Source organism: Nyctereutes procyonoides, unplaced genomic scaffold (assembly GCF_905146905.1).
Source record: "Nyctereutes procyonoides isolate TBG_1078 unplaced genomic scaffold, NYPRO_anot_genome, whole genome shotgun sequence".
NCBI classification, from domain to species: domain Eukaryota; kingdom Metazoa; phylum Chordata; class Mammalia; order Carnivora; family Canidae; genus Nyctereutes; species Nyctereutes procyonoides.
Genome location: NW_026575052.1, coordinates 49,447,550 through 49,466,195, shown reverse-complemented (window position 1 = coordinate 49,466,195; position 18,646 = coordinate 49,447,550). Strand labels below are relative to the sequence as shown.

General features: G+C 41.5%; 2 protein-coding genes across 2 annotated transcripts; both read left to right on the top strand.

Moving 5' to 3' along the window:
• The first annotated feature begins 2,333 nt into the window (after positions 1-2,333).
• LOC129513731 (protocadherin beta-2-like) lies at positions 2,334-5,453 on the top strand. The gene is given in 2 exon segments (XM_055332010.1): positions 2,334-4,805; positions 4,807-5,453. Coding segments are annotated over 2 exon segments (2,418 nt in total). The 5' UTR covers positions 2,334-2,426; the 3' UTR covers positions 4,846-5,453.
• Positions 5,454-10,075: 4,622 nt separating this feature from the next.
• On the top strand, positions 10,076-16,246 carry PCDHB3 (protocadherin beta 3). The gene has a single exon (XM_055332339.1). The coding sequence runs from the start codon at positions 10,250-10,252 to the stop codon at positions 12,605-12,607; it is 2,358 nt and encodes a 785-aa protein (XP_055188314.1). The 5' UTR covers positions 10,076-10,249; the 3' UTR covers positions 12,608-16,246.
• Positions 16,247-18,646: the final 2,400 nt, after the last annotated feature.

The window sequence follows — 18,646 nt, the reverse complement described above, 5'->3', positions numbered from 1 at the left end:
AGTCACTTTCAAATGGCTCAGCAAATAATGGGTATTTGTGTATAGAATAAACAAATATATAGATAGAATAAATATGGTGAGAAATAAGTTTTAAATTTAGATGGAGGGTAGAGTTATGTTTGTATAATTTTCTAACCTTTCTATACATTTGAAACATTTCTCATACAAATATTTTTTTTCAGAGTGAGAGAGAGTGCATAAGTGGGGGAGAGAGACAAAGGGAAAGGGAGAGAGAAAACTTAAGCAGCCTTCACATCCAGCATGGAGCCTGACAGGGGTCTCCATTCGCTCTGAGATCACGACCTGAACCTAAATCAAGAGTCAGAAACAATCAACTGAGCCACCCAGGTGCCCCCAAATATTTAATAGACTTAATTTTTTAGACCAGTTTTAGATTTTGCAGAAAATTGAGCAAATAGTATAAAGAGTTACCATATACCCACTCTCTTGTGCTCATAGTGTTCCCTAGTATTAACATCTTGCATTAGTGTGGTACATTTATTACAATTAATGAACCAATATTGATCCATTATTATTATTTTTTTAAGATTTTTTATTTATTCATGATAGACATAGAGAGAGAGAGGGAGAGACACAGGCAGAGGGAGAAGTAGGCTTCATGCAGGGAGCCTGACATGGGACTCGATCCCCGATCCCAGGACTCCAGGGTCACGCCCTGGGCCAGAGGCAGGTGCTAAACCGCTGAGCCACCCAGGGATCCCCTGATCCATTATTATTAACTAGGGTCTGTCATTTATATTACAATTCATTCTTTGTGTTTTATGGATTTTGACAAATGCATAATGTCATGTATCCACCATTATGGTATCATAAAGAAAAGTTTCAATACCTCTCAGATCTCCTGTGTTTTACCTCTTAATTCACCTCTTTCCAACTGGCAATTACTAATCTTCTTAGTGTATCTTTACTTTTGCCTTTTCCAGAATGTCATGTAGTTGCAGTAGTGGAGTATGTGTCTTTCCAGACTGATTTCTTTCACTAAGCAACATGCACTTAAATTTCCTCCATGTCTTTTTTTGGTTGAAACTCACTTCTTTTTATTAAATATTTTAAATACAAAAAAAACTTTAAACACCTAACAACAGATTGCAACATATATATCTTGTTTGTCACCTGATTTAACAAATTATCTCTAAAAAGACATTTTTAAAAGATAACAGGAAAATTCAATACTTAATGAATCTTTGATATTATGAAATTATTAGCATATCTAGATGTGATAACTGATTTGAAGTTATACAAAAAATGCTCTTACCTGTTAGAAAAGAAAAAGGAAAACATTGATACATTCACATGAATAAATTTTTTAGCTACTGTTGGAGATTTTCATGTGGCTCAAAATGTGTCAAATTTCAGGGATATGTGAAGTGAGTGGTACAAGAGAAATATGAGCAAGAACAATATTTGTTATTTGAATGCTGTGCTTTTCCTGAGTTTATATAGTTTTTGGTTTCTTTTGAGTGTGAGGATGGTAACCTAACCATTACCCAGACGCACACCTGCCCAACCTCTAAATAAAAAATGGGAACTGCCTACTCAAAGCAGTGTACCAGTTGATATGTACCAATTTTATTTTATTTATTTTTATTTTATTTTTATTATTTTATTTTTATATTTATTTTTAAAAGTAATTTATTTATTCATGAGACACACACACACACACACAGAGGCAGAGACACAGGCAGAGGGAGAAGCAGGCTCCATGCAGGGAACCCGATGTGGGACCCGATTCTGGATCTCTAGGACCATGCCCTGGAACGAAGGCGGCGCTAAACCGCTGAGCCATGGGGGCTACCCTGTTTACCAATTTTTTTTAAACTTTTTAAAAAAATTTTTATTTATTTATGATAGAGAGAGAGAGAGGGAGGGAGGCAGAGACACAGGCAGAGGGAGAAGCAGGCTCCATGCACCGGGAGCCCGACGTGGGATTTGATCCCGGGTCTCCAGGATCGCACCCTGGGCCAAAGGCAGGCGCTAAACCGCTGTGCCACCCAGGGATCCCCAATTTTTTAAAAGCGCCTTCTATCTGTGAGAAAACTGGAATGGAAATTGGTCAATGCTTGCCATGGTCATTAAGGATGCAATAAAAAAAGTCTTTGGAAACGCAGATAAGACTTTGAGACACTACATGAAAATATTCCGTTCGGATTGCCATCTGTCTGAAAGAACGGATTAGGATTTTCTTAATGTTTTGGGTAAAATAAACCCTCGGAAAGGACGCGGGGTGGCGCTGCAGCATTAAAAGTAGAACGAAGAAACCTTCCAGCCAGGCTCTGCTGAAGAAACCGGCAGGAAGGGGAGGCTTTCTAAGGTGGTTGCTCGGGAAATCAGGATCCTATGCGTCTCCACTTATCCCAGTAACTGCGAGATAGAAGGAGATAGAATTGGCAACAACGCAAGGCGACATGGGGTCATGTTTGCTGGGAGACCGGAAGCTGATGGAAGCTGGAGATGGAAAAGAACAATTTCTGAAACAAAGGCAAGTCTTGATATTCTTTGTTTTGCTGGGCGTAGCTCAGGCTGCTTCGGAGCCTAGGCACTACTCAGTGGCTGAGGAAATGGAAAGCGGCTCCTTTGTGGCCAATTTGTTAAAAGATCTGGGATTGGAGGTAAATGAACTAGCTGAACGGGGGGCTCAGGTGGTTTCGAAAGGGAAAAAAATGCGCTTGCAGCTTGATAGGCAGACAGGGGATTTGTTGTTAAATGAGAAACTGGACCGAGAGGAGCTGTGTGGCCTTGTCGAGCCATGTGTGCTACCTTTCCAGGTGTTATTGGAAAATCCCTTGCAGTTTTTTCAGGCTGAGCTACGGGTTAGAGATATAAATGATCATTCCCCGGTTTTCCTAGACAAAGAAATAATTTTGAAAATTTCAGAAAGTATCAATCCCGGAACTACTTTCCTAATAGAACGTGCCCAGGACTTAGATGTAGGAAGCAATAGTCTCCAAAGTTACACTCTCAGCCCCAATTCCCACTTCCATCTTAATTTACAAGACAGTCCCGAGGGCATATTACCACAGCTGGTGCTGGACAAAGCTCTGGATCGCGAGGAACGGGCTGAGATCAGGTTAACTCTCACAGCGCTGGATGGCGGGCCTCCACCCAGATCTGGCACTGCCCTGGTTCGCATCGAAGTTTTAGATAGCAATGATAATGCCCCCGAGTTTACAAAGCTGTTCTATGAGGTGCAAGTCCTGGAAGACAGTCCCATTGGATTCCAAGTTGCCATGGTCTCTGCTAGAGATCTGGACATTGGAACCAATGGAGAAATATCTTACGTATTTTCCCAAGCCTCTGAAGAGATCCGCAAAACTTTTCAAATAAATGCCACGTCAGGAGAACTCTTTTTAACGCAGAAACTGGATTTCGAATCCATTCAGACTTATACATTAAATATTCAGGCAACAGACGGTGGTGGACTTTCTGGAAGTTGCGTGGTGTTTGTCCAAGTGATGGATTTGAATGACAACCCTCCGGAACTGACTATGTCAACATTTATCGATCACATCCCAGAAAACTTGCAGGAGACCATAACTGCTGTATTCAGCGTTTCAGATCCTGACTCGGGAGACAATGGAAGAATGGTTTGTTCCATTCAAGATGATCTTCCTTTCTTGCTTAAACCTTCTGTTGAGAATTTTTACACACTAGTGTCAAAAGGAGCGCTGGACAGAGAGAGCCAGGCGGAGTACAACATCACCATCACCGTCAGTGACTTGGGGACCCCCAGGCTGAAGACCCAGCACAACATCACCGTGACGGTCTCCGACGTCAACGACAACGCCCCCGCCTTCAGCCAGACCACCTACACCCTGCGCGTCCGCGAGAACAACAGCCCCGCCCTGCACATCGGCACCGTGAGCGCCACCGACAGGGACGCGGGCGCCAACGCCCAGGTCACCTACTCGCTGCTGCCGCCCCGGGACCCGCACCTGCCGCTCGCCTCGCTGGTGTCCATCAACGCGGACAACGGGCAGCTGTTCGCGCTCAGGTCCCTGGATTACGAGGCGCTGCAGGCCTTCGAGGTCCGCGTGGGCGCGGCCGACCGCGGCTCGCCCGCGCTGAGCAGCCAGGCGCTGGTGCGCGTGCTGGTGCTGGACGACAACGACAACGCGCCCTTCGTGCTGTACCCGCTGCAGAACGGCTCTGCGCCCTGCACCGAGCTGGTGCCGCGGGCGGCCGAGGCGGGCTACCTGGTGACCAAGGTGGTGGCGGTGGACGGCGACGCGGGCCAGAACGCCTGGCTGTCGTTCCAGCTGCTCAAGGCCACGGAGCCCGGGCTGTTCGGCGTGTGGGCGCACAACGGCGAGGTGCGCACGGCCCGGCTGCTGAGCGAGCGCGACGCGGTCAAGCACAGGCTGCTGGTGCTGGTCAAGGACAATGGCGAGCCGCCGCTGTCGGCCAGCGTCACGCTGCACGTGCTGCTGGTGGACGGCTTCTCGCAGCCCTACCTGCCGCTGCCGGACGTGGCGGCGGCCGAGGCCCGGGCCGACCCGCTCACCGTCTACCTGGTCATCGCCTTGGCGTCCGTGTCGTCGCTCTTCCTGTGCTCGGCGCTGGCGTTCGTGGCGGTGCGGCTGTGCAGGAGGAGCGGGGCGGCGTCGGGGGGTGGCTGCGCGGTGCCCGAGGGCCACTTTCCGGGCCACCTGGTGGACGTCAGCGGCGCGGGGACCCTGTCCCAGAGCTACCAGTACGAGGTGTGTCTGACGGGAGGGACTGGGACCAGCGAGTTCAAGTTCCTCAAGCCGATTGTGCCCAATTTCCTTGGTCTGGGTGAGGAGAGGGTTAGTGAAGCAAACCCGTTTCAGGGATAGCTTTGAATAAAATTAAGTATTAATTAATAAGAGTCTACTGAGCCTAGTCTCAATTAATTTGTAGAAAATCCTTTTTACTGCCTTGCCTGTAAGGTTCCTTTTATTTCCTAAGTAGCTACCCTATTCCAATTTAGTGCACGTTACTGGTGTTTCTAAAGGGGTTCGTTTGTGTTATAGGAATGCAAATTTTCTTTGTTTTCTTTTTGTTGATTAGTCTCCCTGTACTTAATTCAACTTGAATTATGAAAGTATATTTTGTATTTTCAGAAGTTTTTATTCTTTAAGTCAGAGCGCCTTTTTCCAAACTCACCTTCCATAGTTCTTATGTAATTTTGCAGAATTTAAAATTTGAAACATTTTAATATTTATTCTTTTTCCAACCCAGGATCTTTGTGTTTGTATATTCTTTTAGACTGGTATAACTAGTATTACTGCTATTCTGTTAACCCACATTGGCTAAAACCATTAAGCTATGCATATTCATTAATAACAACGCAGTCTCTCACAGTTTTCTAAATATGTACTTCCTTAAAGTGTTCATAAATGAAAATTAAGATTCATTAGAGATTGTGACAACCTTGACTGTTGGATTGTACAAACCATTTACATCAAAAGTACTCAATAAATCAACCACTAATGTTCTTTAATGTAGTTAAATAAATAACATGTGTCTAGTTGTTTTCAAAGCCATGTAATTCTTCATGCTTTCTATTAAATTTTTTTCTTTAAATCTCTGTTCATTTCAATTCCCATTTAAAAATACCAGTTTTAGCAATTACAAACCACCTGTTAACTTTGAGCACATCCTTAATACCCAAAAGATTTGAGGAAATAAATCCAAGTCTTTGTCCTTGACCAAATCTTAAAAACTTCAAATGTAGTTTGGCATTGCATTTTCCAAAAATTTTGGAGCATTTATGATTCCATTGGAAATAAGCCTGTGGGGAAAAGATTTATTGTAGTCTGGCCATTTTTTTTGCACTACCTCTGTTTTTCCCTTTTTAGTTTCCTAGGCTTTTCAGAGCATTTTTCTTTTTAGGTTCTTGAATATATTTCTCAATAACTCCCCATTTATTGTATGATTAGCACAATAATTGGAAGGTTATAGGTTCTTAATAACATTTTTGAATAAATTATTAAGGAAGAAGTGTCTTTATTTCACCCTGTGATATTTTGATATTTAAAGATACTAAGATACTTGTAGAACAAAATTTTGCTGGAATTCAGTGCTCTCTGATAAATAAGGAATTATATATATAATTTTTGGTTGTTAATTGAACTAATCACTGTTATTGAAAGATTATGGAGTTATCAGTTCCTGGTGTTTCTTTCCTTCAATGTATTTTTCCTTTATGTCTTCCTGCTTAATTTGAGTCTCCTCTCCTGCCTTCTAGCATAAGGAATATATATGGGAAATTGTGTTTTTTATTTTATAATTTAAATTTCCTTGTATAATTTCCTTTTTTAAAGGATTTTATTTATTTATTCATGAGAGACAGAGAGAGAGGCAGAGACATAGGCAGAGGAAGAAGCAGGCTCCACGCAAAGAGCCCTATATGGGACTGGATCCCAGGACTCCAGGATCACGCCCTGAGCCAAAGGCAGATGCTTAACCACTGAGCCACTTAGGCATCCCTTTCTTTTTTTTTTAATTTTTATTTATTTATGATAGTCACAGAGAGATAGAGATAGAGAGGCAGAGACATAGGCAGAGGGAGAAGCAGGTTCCATGCACCGGGAGCCCGACGTGGGATTCAATCCCGGGTCTCCAGGATCGCGCCCTGGGCCAAAGGCAAGCGCCAAACCGCTGCGCCACCCAGGGATCCCTAGGCATCCCTGTCGTATGATTTCCTAAATGATTCATCCAACTTTCTTTATTTCTTGAAATTCAATTTCAGATCCATACATTAAGACATATTTTTAATTCTTAATATTCTTCAGTTTATGTTTAAATTCTTACATAATTAATGTTTATTTGATGAGTTATCTATTAAAATTATAATATGAATTTTTTAAATCTATTTTTTTCTTTACGTTTTTAAAAATTTATTTATTTTTAATTTTTTTTGGTGTTCAATTTGCCAACATATAGAATAACACCCAGTGCTCATCCCATCAAGTGCCCCCTCAGTGCCCGTCACCCAGTCACCCCCACCCCCTACCCACCTCCCTTTCTACCACCCCTAGTTCGTTTCCCAGAGTTAGGAGTCTCTCATGTTCTGTCTCCCTTTCTTATATTTCCCACTCATTTTTCTCCTTTCCCCTTTATTCCCTTTCCCTATTTTTTATATTCTACAAATGAATGAGACCATATAATGTTTGTCCTCCGATTGATTTATTTCACTCAGCATAATACCCTCCAGTTCCATCCACATTGAAGCAAATGGTGGGTATTTGTCGTTTGTAATGGCTGAGTAATATTCCATTGTATACATAGACCATATCTTCTTTATCCATTCATCTTTCGATGGACACCGAGGCTCCTTCCACAGTTTGGCTATTGTGGACATTGCTGCTATAAACATCGGGGTGCAGGTGTCCCGGCGTTTCATTGCATCTGTATCTTTGGGGTAAATCCCCAGCAGTACAATTGCTGGGTCGTAGGGCAGGTCTATTTTTAACTCTTTGAGGAACCTCCACACAGTTTTCCAGAGTGGCTGCACCAGTTCACATTCCCACCAACAATGCAGGGGGGTTCCCCTTTCTCCACATCCTCTCCAAATTTGTGGTTTCCTGCTTTGTTAATTTCCCCATTCTCTCTGGTGTGAGGTGGTATCTCATTGTGGTTTTGATTTGTATTTCCCTGATGGCAAGTGATGCAGAGCATTTTCTCATGTGCATATTGGCCATGTCTATGTCTTCCTCTGTGAGATTTCTCTTCATGTCTTTTGCCCATTTCATGATTGGATTGTTTGTTTCTTTGCTGTTGAGTTTAATAAGTTCTTTATAGATCTTGGAAACTAGCCCTTTATCTGATAGTCATTTGCGAATATCTTCTCCCATTCTGTAGGTTGTCTTTGAGTTTTGTTGACGGTATCTTTTGCTTTGCAAAAGCTTCTTATCTTGATGAAGTCCCAATAATTCATTTTTGCTTTTGTTTCTCTTGCCTTCATGGATGAATCTTGCAAGAAGTTACTGTGGCCAAGTTCAAAAAGGGTGTTGCCTGTGTTCTTCTCTAGGATTTTGATGGAATTTTAAAGGTGTCCTTTTGAGATTAGCAGTATAGAGCACTGCTAATAGTTGGATCTTGGATAAGTCACATAATTTCTGTTCCCCAAAAATGCTTATAGCAGCTATTTCTATAACTTGAAATTATTATCAAATAAGATAATATAAATATATAGAAGTTATGATTGCTCTTATTTTGATATTACTAATATTAAGAGTAATCCTAATTATTCTTCATGTATATTCCTGATAATTTGAAGATGCTAGATTGAACACTTGGTATTTGAGTTGTTTCATTTCTCTGCCTAAAACTTTGCAATATCTTTCTTTCATTCTTAGAATAAAATCCAAGCACCTGTTATTTGCCAACAGTTTCTCTCTCCATCCTTTCTTCCTACTTACTCTTGAGACATTAAGTTTTGGATACACTGTCCTTTTATTATCTAGAATACTTATACTGTTTCAGGGCTTTTATATATCAGGTTTTCATATATGTATTCTTCCCATTTTACAGTCTTAGCCTGTAAGATTTAGCCTTTAAAACAAACATCTTATCCTTCATCTTCCAAATTAAATGGCACAACCTTGATGAAACTTTTTCACTCCTCACCCATTGAGTTAGGTCCTATTATATACTTTCAGTTTATTCAGTACAGTTACTCCATAGCACTTTTTAAAAAAGATTTATTTATTTATTTATGAGAGAAACACAGAGAGAGAGAGGCAGAGACACAGGCAGAGGGAGAAGCAGGCTCCATGCCCGGAGCCCGACACTGGACCGATCCCAGGACTCCAGGACCCCGCTCCCGGCCAAAGGCAGGCGCTAAACCGCTGAGCCACCCAGGGATCCCCTACATAGCACTTTTTTTAAAATTGATTTTCAATTTGCCAAAAATATGGTATAATACTCAGTGCTCATCCCATCAAGTGCCCTCCGCAGTTTTCACAGTTGTTTGGACATATAAAGTCTGTCCATCCCATTAGATGGAAAACTAAGATATATAGACTTAGGGTGTCTGGGTGGCTCAGTGGTTAAGCATCTGCCTTTGGCTCAGGGCATGATCCTGGAGTCCTGGGATCCAGTCCCATATAGGGCTCTTTGCGTGGAGCCTGCTTCTCCCTCTGCCTATGTCTCTGCCTCTCTCTCTATGAATAAATAAAATCTTTAAAAAAAGATATATAGACATGATCTGTCTTGTTACCACTATATGCCTGACTTCTACAAACTTAACAAATATGTGTTTTCACAGATAAAATACAATTATACAGATGAAACAGTTAATATAGATGAAACCAGTAATTGTAAAATTACTGTGAAATAAGAAGAGGACAAATATCGATGTTCCTTGAATGATTGTGAAGATTTGACCAGAATTAGGCATTTGTGGCCTATTACATGATCTACTGTAATTTTTCATCACCTTTTCATAGAATTTTCCCCGATTATAAATGCAACTCATGCACATTTTACAAAATCTAGAAAATAAGAGAAAAACACAAGTAGGCTATGAAGCACATCATTTAGAGCAAAATCTTTTAAAATTTATGTGTGATAATTACAGAAGGGCAGGAAGAGTTGCCCTAGCAGCGAAATCTATAAATCCAGCAAAAACATGTAAATGAGGACTCTACCGGAGACAGTGGTTGTTTTTTTAAGGGCACATTTCATTTTCCCAGGTTCTGTTTGCTTAACTCATATAACACAAGAACCTCCTTCAGTAGCGTTAAATGGGTTCGATAAGAGGAGTGAATGATTAAAAAATCAAATATAGAAATATATACAATCTTTTAAAAATTATTTATTTATTTATTCATGAAAGACACACAGAGAGAGAGAGAGAGAGGCAGAGACATAGGCAGAGGGAAAAGCAGGCTCCACGCAGGGAGCCCGATGTGGGACCCGATCCCAGGACCCCTCATGAATAAATAAAATCTTGAAACAAAAAAAAATTCAAAACACATACTCTGCTCCAAAACTCCTTCTCTAAGTTTTTAAGTTACCAGCGAACGCTTGGTGGCGCTGTTGACTAAGAAGGCGAATTAACCACCGGCATTGTGCGCAGGCTCTAAGGCACCGATCCGGTTCGGGAAACTAGGGATTGTGAGCCTGGGCAGACTTTTAAGCAAGCAAATATGAGCAAATCTGGAAAGGATTATTCGTAGACATTCTTCCAGGGTTGAAAGGCACAAGACTGCGTTTGTTGGCACTGCCGGAGGCTTAGCTTGACAATATATCCGGGAAGAACATGGCAGAAAGCGCAATGGAGGCCAGAGGCGACAGCTTTCTTAGACAAAGGCAAGTTCTATTTCTCTTTGTTTTTCTGGGTGTGTCTCTGGCTGAGTCTGAGTCAAGACGCTACTCCGTGGTTGAGGAAATGGAGAGGGGCTTTTTAATAGCCAACCTAGCAAAGGATCTAGGGCTAGGGGTGGGGGAACTGGCTGTGAGGGGAGCCCAGGTTGTGTCTAAAGGGAACAGACAGCATATTGAGCTCAACCATCAGAACGGCGATCTGCTCCTGCATGAGAAATTGGACCGGGAAGAGCTATGCGGCCCCACGGAGCCCTGTGTACTGCATTTTCAGATATTACTGCAAAACCCTTTGCAGTTTATTACAAATGAGCTTCAGGTCATAGACGTAAATGACCATTCCCCGGTATTCTTTGAACATGAAATGCAGCTGAAACTCTTAGAAAACACGCCACCAGGGACCATAATTCCTTTGGGAAATGCTGAGGACTTGGATGTGGGAAGAAACAGTCTCCAAAACTACACGATCACTCCTAATTCCCATTTCCACGTTCTCACACGCAGTCGTAGGGATGGAAGAAAGTATCCACAACTAGTGCTGGACAAAGCGCTGGACCGTGAGGAGCAGCCAGAGCTCATTTTGACTCTCACCGCGTTGGATGGTGGCTCTCCACCCCTGTCGGGGATCGCCCAGGTTCACATTGTGGTCTTAGACATAAACGACAACGCCCCAGAATTTACACAGTCACTATATGAGGTTCAAGTTCTAGAGAACAGCCCCATTAACTCTGTTCTTGTCACCGTCTCAGCTTCTGATTTAGATACAGGAAATTTGGGGACAGTTTCATATGCATTTTTTCATGCTTCTGAAGAAATTCGCAAAACTTTTCAGCTAAATCCAATTACTGGTGATATCCAGCTAGTCAAATATTTGAATTATGAGGTTATGAATACCTATGAAGTGGACATAGAAGCCAAGGATGGCGGAGGCCTTTCAGGAAAAACAACAGTAATAGTTCAGGTGGTTGATGTGAACGACAACCCACCAGAACTGACCTTGTCCTCAATAGTCAGCTCTATCCCTGAGAACTCACCAGAGACTGTGGTGGCTGTTTTCAGTGTTTCTGATCCAGACTCCGGAGACAATGGCAGAATTATGTGTTCCATCGAGAGCAATCTCCCTTTCAACCTCAAACCATCAGAAGAGAATTTCTATACCTTGGTAACAAATGGGGCGCTGGACAGAGAGAGCCAGGCGGAGTACAACATCACCATCACCGTCAGTGACTTGGGGACCCCCAGGCTGAAGACCCAGCACAACATCACCGTGACGGTCTCCGACGTCAACGACAACGCCCCCGCCTTCAGCCAGACCACCTACACCCTGCGCGTCCGCGAGAACAACAGCCCCGCCCTGCACATCGGCACCGTGAGCGCCACCGACAGGGACGCGGGCGCCAACGCCCAGGTCACCTACTCGCTGCTGCCGCCCCGGGACCCGCACCTGCGGCTCGCCTCGCTGGTGTCCATCAACGCGGACAACGGGCAGCTGTTCGCGCTCAGGTCCCTGGATTACGAGGCGCTGCAGGCCTTCGAGGTCCGCGTGGGCGCGGCCGACCGCGGCTCGCCCGCGCTGAGCAGCCAGGCGCTGGTGCGCGTGCTGGTGCTGGACGACAACGACAACGCGCCCTTCGTGCTGTACCCGCTGCAGAACGGCTCTGCGCCCTGCACCGAGCTGGTGCCGCGGGCGGCCGAGGCGGGCTACCTGGTGACCAAGGTGGTGGCGGTGGACGGCGACGCGGGCCAGAACGCCTGGCTGTCGTTCCAGCTGCTCAAGGCCACGGAGCCCGGGCTGTTCGGCGTGTGGGCGCACAACGGCGAGGTGCGCACGGCCCGGCTGCTGAGCGAGCGCGACGCGGTCAAGCACAGGCTGCTGGTGCTGGTCAAGGACAATGGCGAGCCGCCGCTGTCGGCCAGCGTCACGCTGCACGTGCTGCTGGTGGACGGCTTCTCGCAGCCCTACCTGCCGCTGCCGGACGTGGCGGCGGCCGAGGCCCGGGCCGACCCGCTCACCGTCTACCTGGTCATCGCCTTGGCGTCCGTGTCGTCGCTCTTCCTGTGCTCGGCGCTGGCGTTCGTGGCGGTGCGGCTGTGCAGGAGGAGCGGGGCGGCGTCGGGGGGTGGCTGCGCGGTGCCCGAGGGCCACTTTCCGGGCCACCTGGTGGACGTCAGCGGCGCGGGGACCCTGTCCCAGAGCTACCAGTACGAGGTGTGTCTGACGGGAGGGACTGGGACCAGCGAGTTCAAGTTCTTGAAGCCTGTTATTCCCAGTGGTCTGTTTCAGGATACTGAGTGAGACTAAAGCAAAGCTCTACTTTTATGGATAGTTTAGGTTTCATTTACACAATAGTAAAAAAAAAAAGTTGTTTGGCTGTGGTTGTTTTCTTTTGAAATCAAGAATCTTTCGTTGATATAACATTTTGCTTATATGTTGATTTTACTTTGTGTTGTTTGTAATCCTTGCATATTCTTTTTTCATCTGCTTTCTGTCCTATAAGGCAGTCTTAATGCCTCCTTCTCTTTTTCTAATAGGTGAGCAAAAATACATTCATTTTGTTTTAATGATTTCAAACAGGTTTACTTTAAGGAACTCATCTTAAATTCTACATCCAAAGAAATGTAGAGTTCCAAACCAGTAATCTTATAATTTACCCTGTTGAATACAGTCACATCTTGTTCTTTACAATATACTTAAAGCAGCTTTGTAGTTAATGAAGTTTGTGGATATACAAAAATGTGTCTTCTTTAAGATGTACCTTCTTTAAGGTACAACATGTTTTTAGGGACATAGTAGTCAAATGAAAGTAATACATTTAGTTTACTTTCTGTTTTGACATTTGCAATTAATATTTAATACTATATTGATTTACATTGACAAAAATGCACACAAAATATAGGCTATGAGGCATATTACTCTGATTTGCTTAGTGTATTCTTATGATGACTGAAGAAAAATAATTAAGCCTAGAGCATTTTGAACAATAGATTGTGCCTTTTCATTTTGCACGAAAATGTTGTTAGTGAGGCATCGGATACAACGACAATTTAGTTTGTAAATTCTGAGATCTAAATGTTATCAATCCAAGAGTCATTTTTTAAAATTTATTCATTTATTTGACAGAGAGAGTGGGGAGAAGGCCAAAGGGAGAAGGAGAGAGAGGGAGAATCTCAAGCAGACTCTGTGCTTAGGAGGGAGCTGGAGGCCCAGCTCCATCTCCGGACCCTGAGATCATAACCTCATCGGAAACCAAGAGTCCTGTGCTCAACCGACTGAGCCACCCAGGCATCCCAAGAGTCATTTTTTTAAAAAATTTCAAGAAAGCACATGCATATATGATTTCTAAATGCTTTACGGTAAATGTGGTGTCCCATCCAATCCTGCTTTTAAAATTAATATCTAGGAGTGCCTGAGTGGCCCAGTCAGTTAAGCCACTGACTGCTGGTTTTAGGTCAGGTCTTGATCTCAGGGTCATGAAATCGAGCCCCACCTCCATGCTCAGAGTCTTCTTGGAGTTCTCTCTTCCTCTCTCTCTGCCTCTCCCCCACTATCTTTCCCTCTCTCAAAATAAATAAATCTTTTAAGAAAAATAATTTTAATACCTACTTGGTATTTAGATGGTGATATATGATATATGATATATATATATGATATATGTATTTTTTGTTTGTTTGTTTACCATCTTGGTTCCCTCCTCCTGATTTCAACCTGATTACTCAGGATTATATATGGTCCTTCTGGGATAAACTTTGTCCATCCACATCAGCATTCACCCCCTATAATGTAAGTAAAAGGTGTATAAGAAGAGGTAGTTCTAAAGAAGAGGTAGTTCTAAAGGAGAGGAATATCATTGTGAAAATCTAAATTAGCTACACCTATGAATAAAATCTAGAAGCAACCAAAACATCACAGTTTATACCTATTTTGGATGAAAAAGAAAAACTTATATTTAAGTGACAAATTAGGGATTCATGGGTGGCTCAGCGGTTCAGCGCCTGCCTTCGGCCCAAGGCGTGATCCTGGAGTCCTGGGATCGAGTCCCACATCGGGCTCCCTGCATGGAGCCTGCTTCTCCCTCTGCCTGTGTCTCTGCCTCTCTCTCTGTGTATCTCTCATGAATAAATAAAATCTTAAAAAAATAAGTGACAAATTATTTAGTCCCCAATTAGAGACGTTGATTAGGAAAAAAAAATCAATTTTCTTCTCAGAGGCATTTTCTCTTCCAGAGAGATAGAACTTTCCAAGAACTGAAAATTGGTGACTAGAAGAGAGTAAAGTGAAGTTTCTCAATGATTTTGAAAATTCCCAAAAGAGAAAAAGAATTTAAGATTGAACTTTCCTTTAATCATACATTAAAGTGTAGTTATAAATGCTGTCATTTTGTACAACTGAGAATCAAATGCATGAGTCCTTAATAATCAGAGGAAAAAGAATATTTCCTTTCACTGATGAAGCACTTTATAGAGATGTTTGAATCTGGCTCTTTTAGTCAGATCTTTTTTCTTCTTTTCATATTTAGCTGAATTTTCATTAAGAGAAGAAAAAGGCAAAGAACTATATCAAGACTTCTCTTTATTTGGCTGGCTTAGTACTGGTAGTGTCAGAGCTAGGGAAATATGCCATTGTGTAAGGTATAGAAGACAGGTTCTTTGTGTGTTTGTTTTTGTTTTTAGCCAATATGGTATATGATCTGGGACTAAAGTTGGAGAGATTGTAAGCTGATGATTCATTTGGATCTGGAAGACAAAAGAATAGATACTAGTAATAACTTAGTTGGTAGATCCATTGGATTTACATATTGTTGAGAAAGTGAACAGAATTTAGTAAAGCCAGAAAAGATCCTCTGTACTAAATTCGAAGATCAGAAACAATGACACCTTAATCTTGTTTCAAAGTTGCTTTTATTTCTGGGCTGTTGGAAACCTTTTACTCTTTCATCTGAAGATAATGTTCAAAAACTACCTTATCTGGATATTAAGTAGAGGACAAAGAGGGTACCATAGGTATAGTCCTATCTATTGTGGCTACTTTCTGGAATTCCTATACTGAAAGTCTGGTACAAGGTGAAAGGGATGACTTCCAATGTTAATGATAATTTTTAGTAGTCTTCTATGAGGACTAATAAGTTCATTACTGTGAATTATTTCCAAATTGATCTCTAATATTCTAATTCTCAAAAAGTAAAGGAAATTAAAATGGCCCCTCCCCCCAAATACACTAAATAACCTAACTAGACTCTATGGAAATTATCAGTAGAGTCTGTTTCTCTTTTATTCAGAATTGCATCTCCAGCATTATAACACAATGCCTCACACATAGTAGATGCTTCAATAACATTTGTTGAATGAGTAATTTTTTAATAATATTTGAGAAGTCAATGAATTTTTCAAGAACTTGTTTACTTGGAACTTATCTGTACAGTGAAATTCAGAAGAACTAGCTACATTCAGAAAGGGCTGGGGCTAAAGAATTCTGATCTCCATAGAGCCAACATATTATTTACTGGTCTTCCTTCATTTGTTGAGATTTCTGGAAACTAAGAGAATTGTAAAATAATGTATTAATCTCTCTTTGGGTTCCAGTTGTGCTTGTTCACATCTTTGATTTCAGGGATAAAGAAAAAGTGAAATACAAATGATTTATAAAAGCAGTGTCAACTTCTCAGACCTTCTCTTCATCAAATTAGCTTCCTGAAGTCAGTATTTGAATTCTCTGGCCTCTAATTGGTTATTCTATTGAACTTTGGTTAGCCTTCATGGTATCAAAATTAAATGAAATTTGCAAGATCTGAAAATCTTTGAATAAACTTTAAAATAGCCAAGCATGAATTTAGTTTCAAAATGTAATTCTGGATAGTGTGCACTCTCAGTTTTCCTCTTTGAAAACACATACATTCATTAATAATTGAAATATTTCCTTGACATTTACAATCTATTTTTTAACACTTCAAGAAAAGAAATGAAAATTTCAAACTTCTATCTAAGTTCATTTAAATCTAAACTATATTCAAACATCAGTTATTAAAATTACCGAAGCATATAAGCTAGTGTAATTTTAGAAATAATTTTTTAAAAATTGTGCTTTACTTATTCATGAGAGACACACAGAGAGAGGCAGAGACATAGGCAGAGGGAGAAGAAGGCTCCCTGCAAGGAGCCTGATGCGGGGTTCAATCCCAGGCCAAAGGCACATGCTCAACCTCTGAGGCACCCAGGCACCCAAGCTAGCATAATCTTTATAAATCTTCCTTAATCCTTAAATATGAATTCCTTGTAAATGAAGACTTTTAAAAAAAAAGTCAAAGTGTTCTGCCATATCCCACTACTTTTGTTCTTTATTTATTCTTGCTTTTCAGAGTAGATTGCTATATATTTTAAAGCTAGAAATCTGTTAGTTGTAATTCAGAGTTATTTTTATGTCTAATATGAATATTCTTAGCCAATAGTTTGGTTGAACATAGATTATTAAATTTAAACTCATTTTCCTTCTATTCTTTTGGTATCCAACACTGTTGTGAAAAAGTATGAAATCAGTATAGTTGTCATTCTTTTATCTGTAAACTTCTTTATTTTTTGTTTTTTAATTTTAAAATATTTTATTTATTTATTCATGAGAGACACAGAGAGGCAGAGACACAGGCAGAGGGAGAAGTAGGCTCCATGCAGGGAGCCCAATGTGGGACTTGATCCCAGGACTCCAAGATCACGCCCTGGGCCAAAGGCAGGCGCTAAACCACTGAGCCACCCAGGAATCCCCAATTCTTTATGTTTTTAAAGTAATTTCTATACCTAGCATGGAACTCTAACTCACCACCCAAAATCAAGAGTTGCATGCTCTACAGTGTTGCACATGGTAGTGCTAGATGACCAAGGAAACTTGCTGCAAATATTTATGCACTGAGCTGGTGCCACATAGAACACGGTGGTAATCTGGATGGCAATGTGAGTTAGAACTCAGGATCTTTATAATAATGATGCAAAGCTTCATAGTACTTGATGTTTAGCATGTGGGCTCACAACTTGTAAGTATGGAGCAGTGAAGCATATCTAGGCTCTAGACTGATAGTCACAGCCAGGCACAAAATATTGTTATTAAGGACTAGAAGCCACCTCTATTTGACATGGTCTAGGACCTTTCCCAGCCTGAACCTCCTCATTCACTGTCATTCACTGAACCTCCTCAGACGTGTACTCATCTTATAGATTCTCTGTCCTCATGATCACGGAATTGACTCAGCCATCTTCTTCTTCAATTCTCTGCTCCTGTTCAATGATGTTCAGTTGTGGAGGATGAACAGGGAACAACCTTCAGTGGACTACTGCTCATAATGCCATTTTTTGAGCCTTTGGGAGATGTCAACATCATTGGGACTTAGTTGCAGAACTATTAATGTGAGAGGTTTCTGACTGGAATGTCAGAGACAAATGGGTTCAGATTTCTGAAGTCAGTTGTCTCCAGCTAATATAGATTGTCTATGAGGAAGAGCTTTGATGAGAAATTCAACTTCTAAAACAATTGGCAGTTTATAAAAAATTAAAATTATGTTGTCTAAATATTGTCATTTTGAAGTGGGGTTTCTTTGTGCCTAAATTTTTTTATCTCTGGGGAAATGGATTTTTTTCATCTTAGATGTCTTATCCTATTCAAGCAGATTTAATCAGTAATCAAAACTTCCCATAAAGAAAGTTCCTGGATGAGAATTCTACTGAATGCTTAAAAAACTAACATCAGTCCTTCACAAATCCAATTATAAAAAGAGGAACAGGGGTCATTTCCCAATTCATTCTATGGGCTCTGTATTATCCTGATGCTAAAAACAAAGATAATACAAGTAAACTATATACCATATCCCTTATGAATATAGATGCAAAAATTATAAACAAAATAGCAAACTGACTCCAGCAACATATAGAAGGAATTATACAGCATGATCAAGTAGAATTTATCCCAGAAATTCAAAGTTGGTTTAAAATATGAAAACCAGGGGTGCCTGGGTGGCTCAGTGGTTGAGCATCTGCCTTCAGCTCAGGGCATGATCTCAGGGTCCTGGGATTGAGTCCCTCATCGAGCTCCCCTCAGGGAGCCTGCCTCTCTCTCTGCCTACATCTCTACCTCTCTCTCTGTGTCTCTCATGAATAAGTAAATAAAATCTTTAAAAACTAAAGTGTTGTTTTTAAAAAAATAAAATAAAATATGAAAATCGATTAGTATGATACACCTTATTAACAAAAAAGGAAAAATGATACAATCATCTCAATTTACACAGAAAAAGCACTTAACAGAATTCAACACCTTTCATGATAAAAACACTCAATAAACTAGGAAGAATAGGGAATG

Bases quoted from the DNA above. Each gene is read 5' to 3' on its own strand.
- PCDHB3 (XM_055332339.1), top strand. From the start codon at position 10,250: ATGGCAGAAAGCGCAATGGAGGCCAGAGGCGACAGCTTTCTTAGACAA.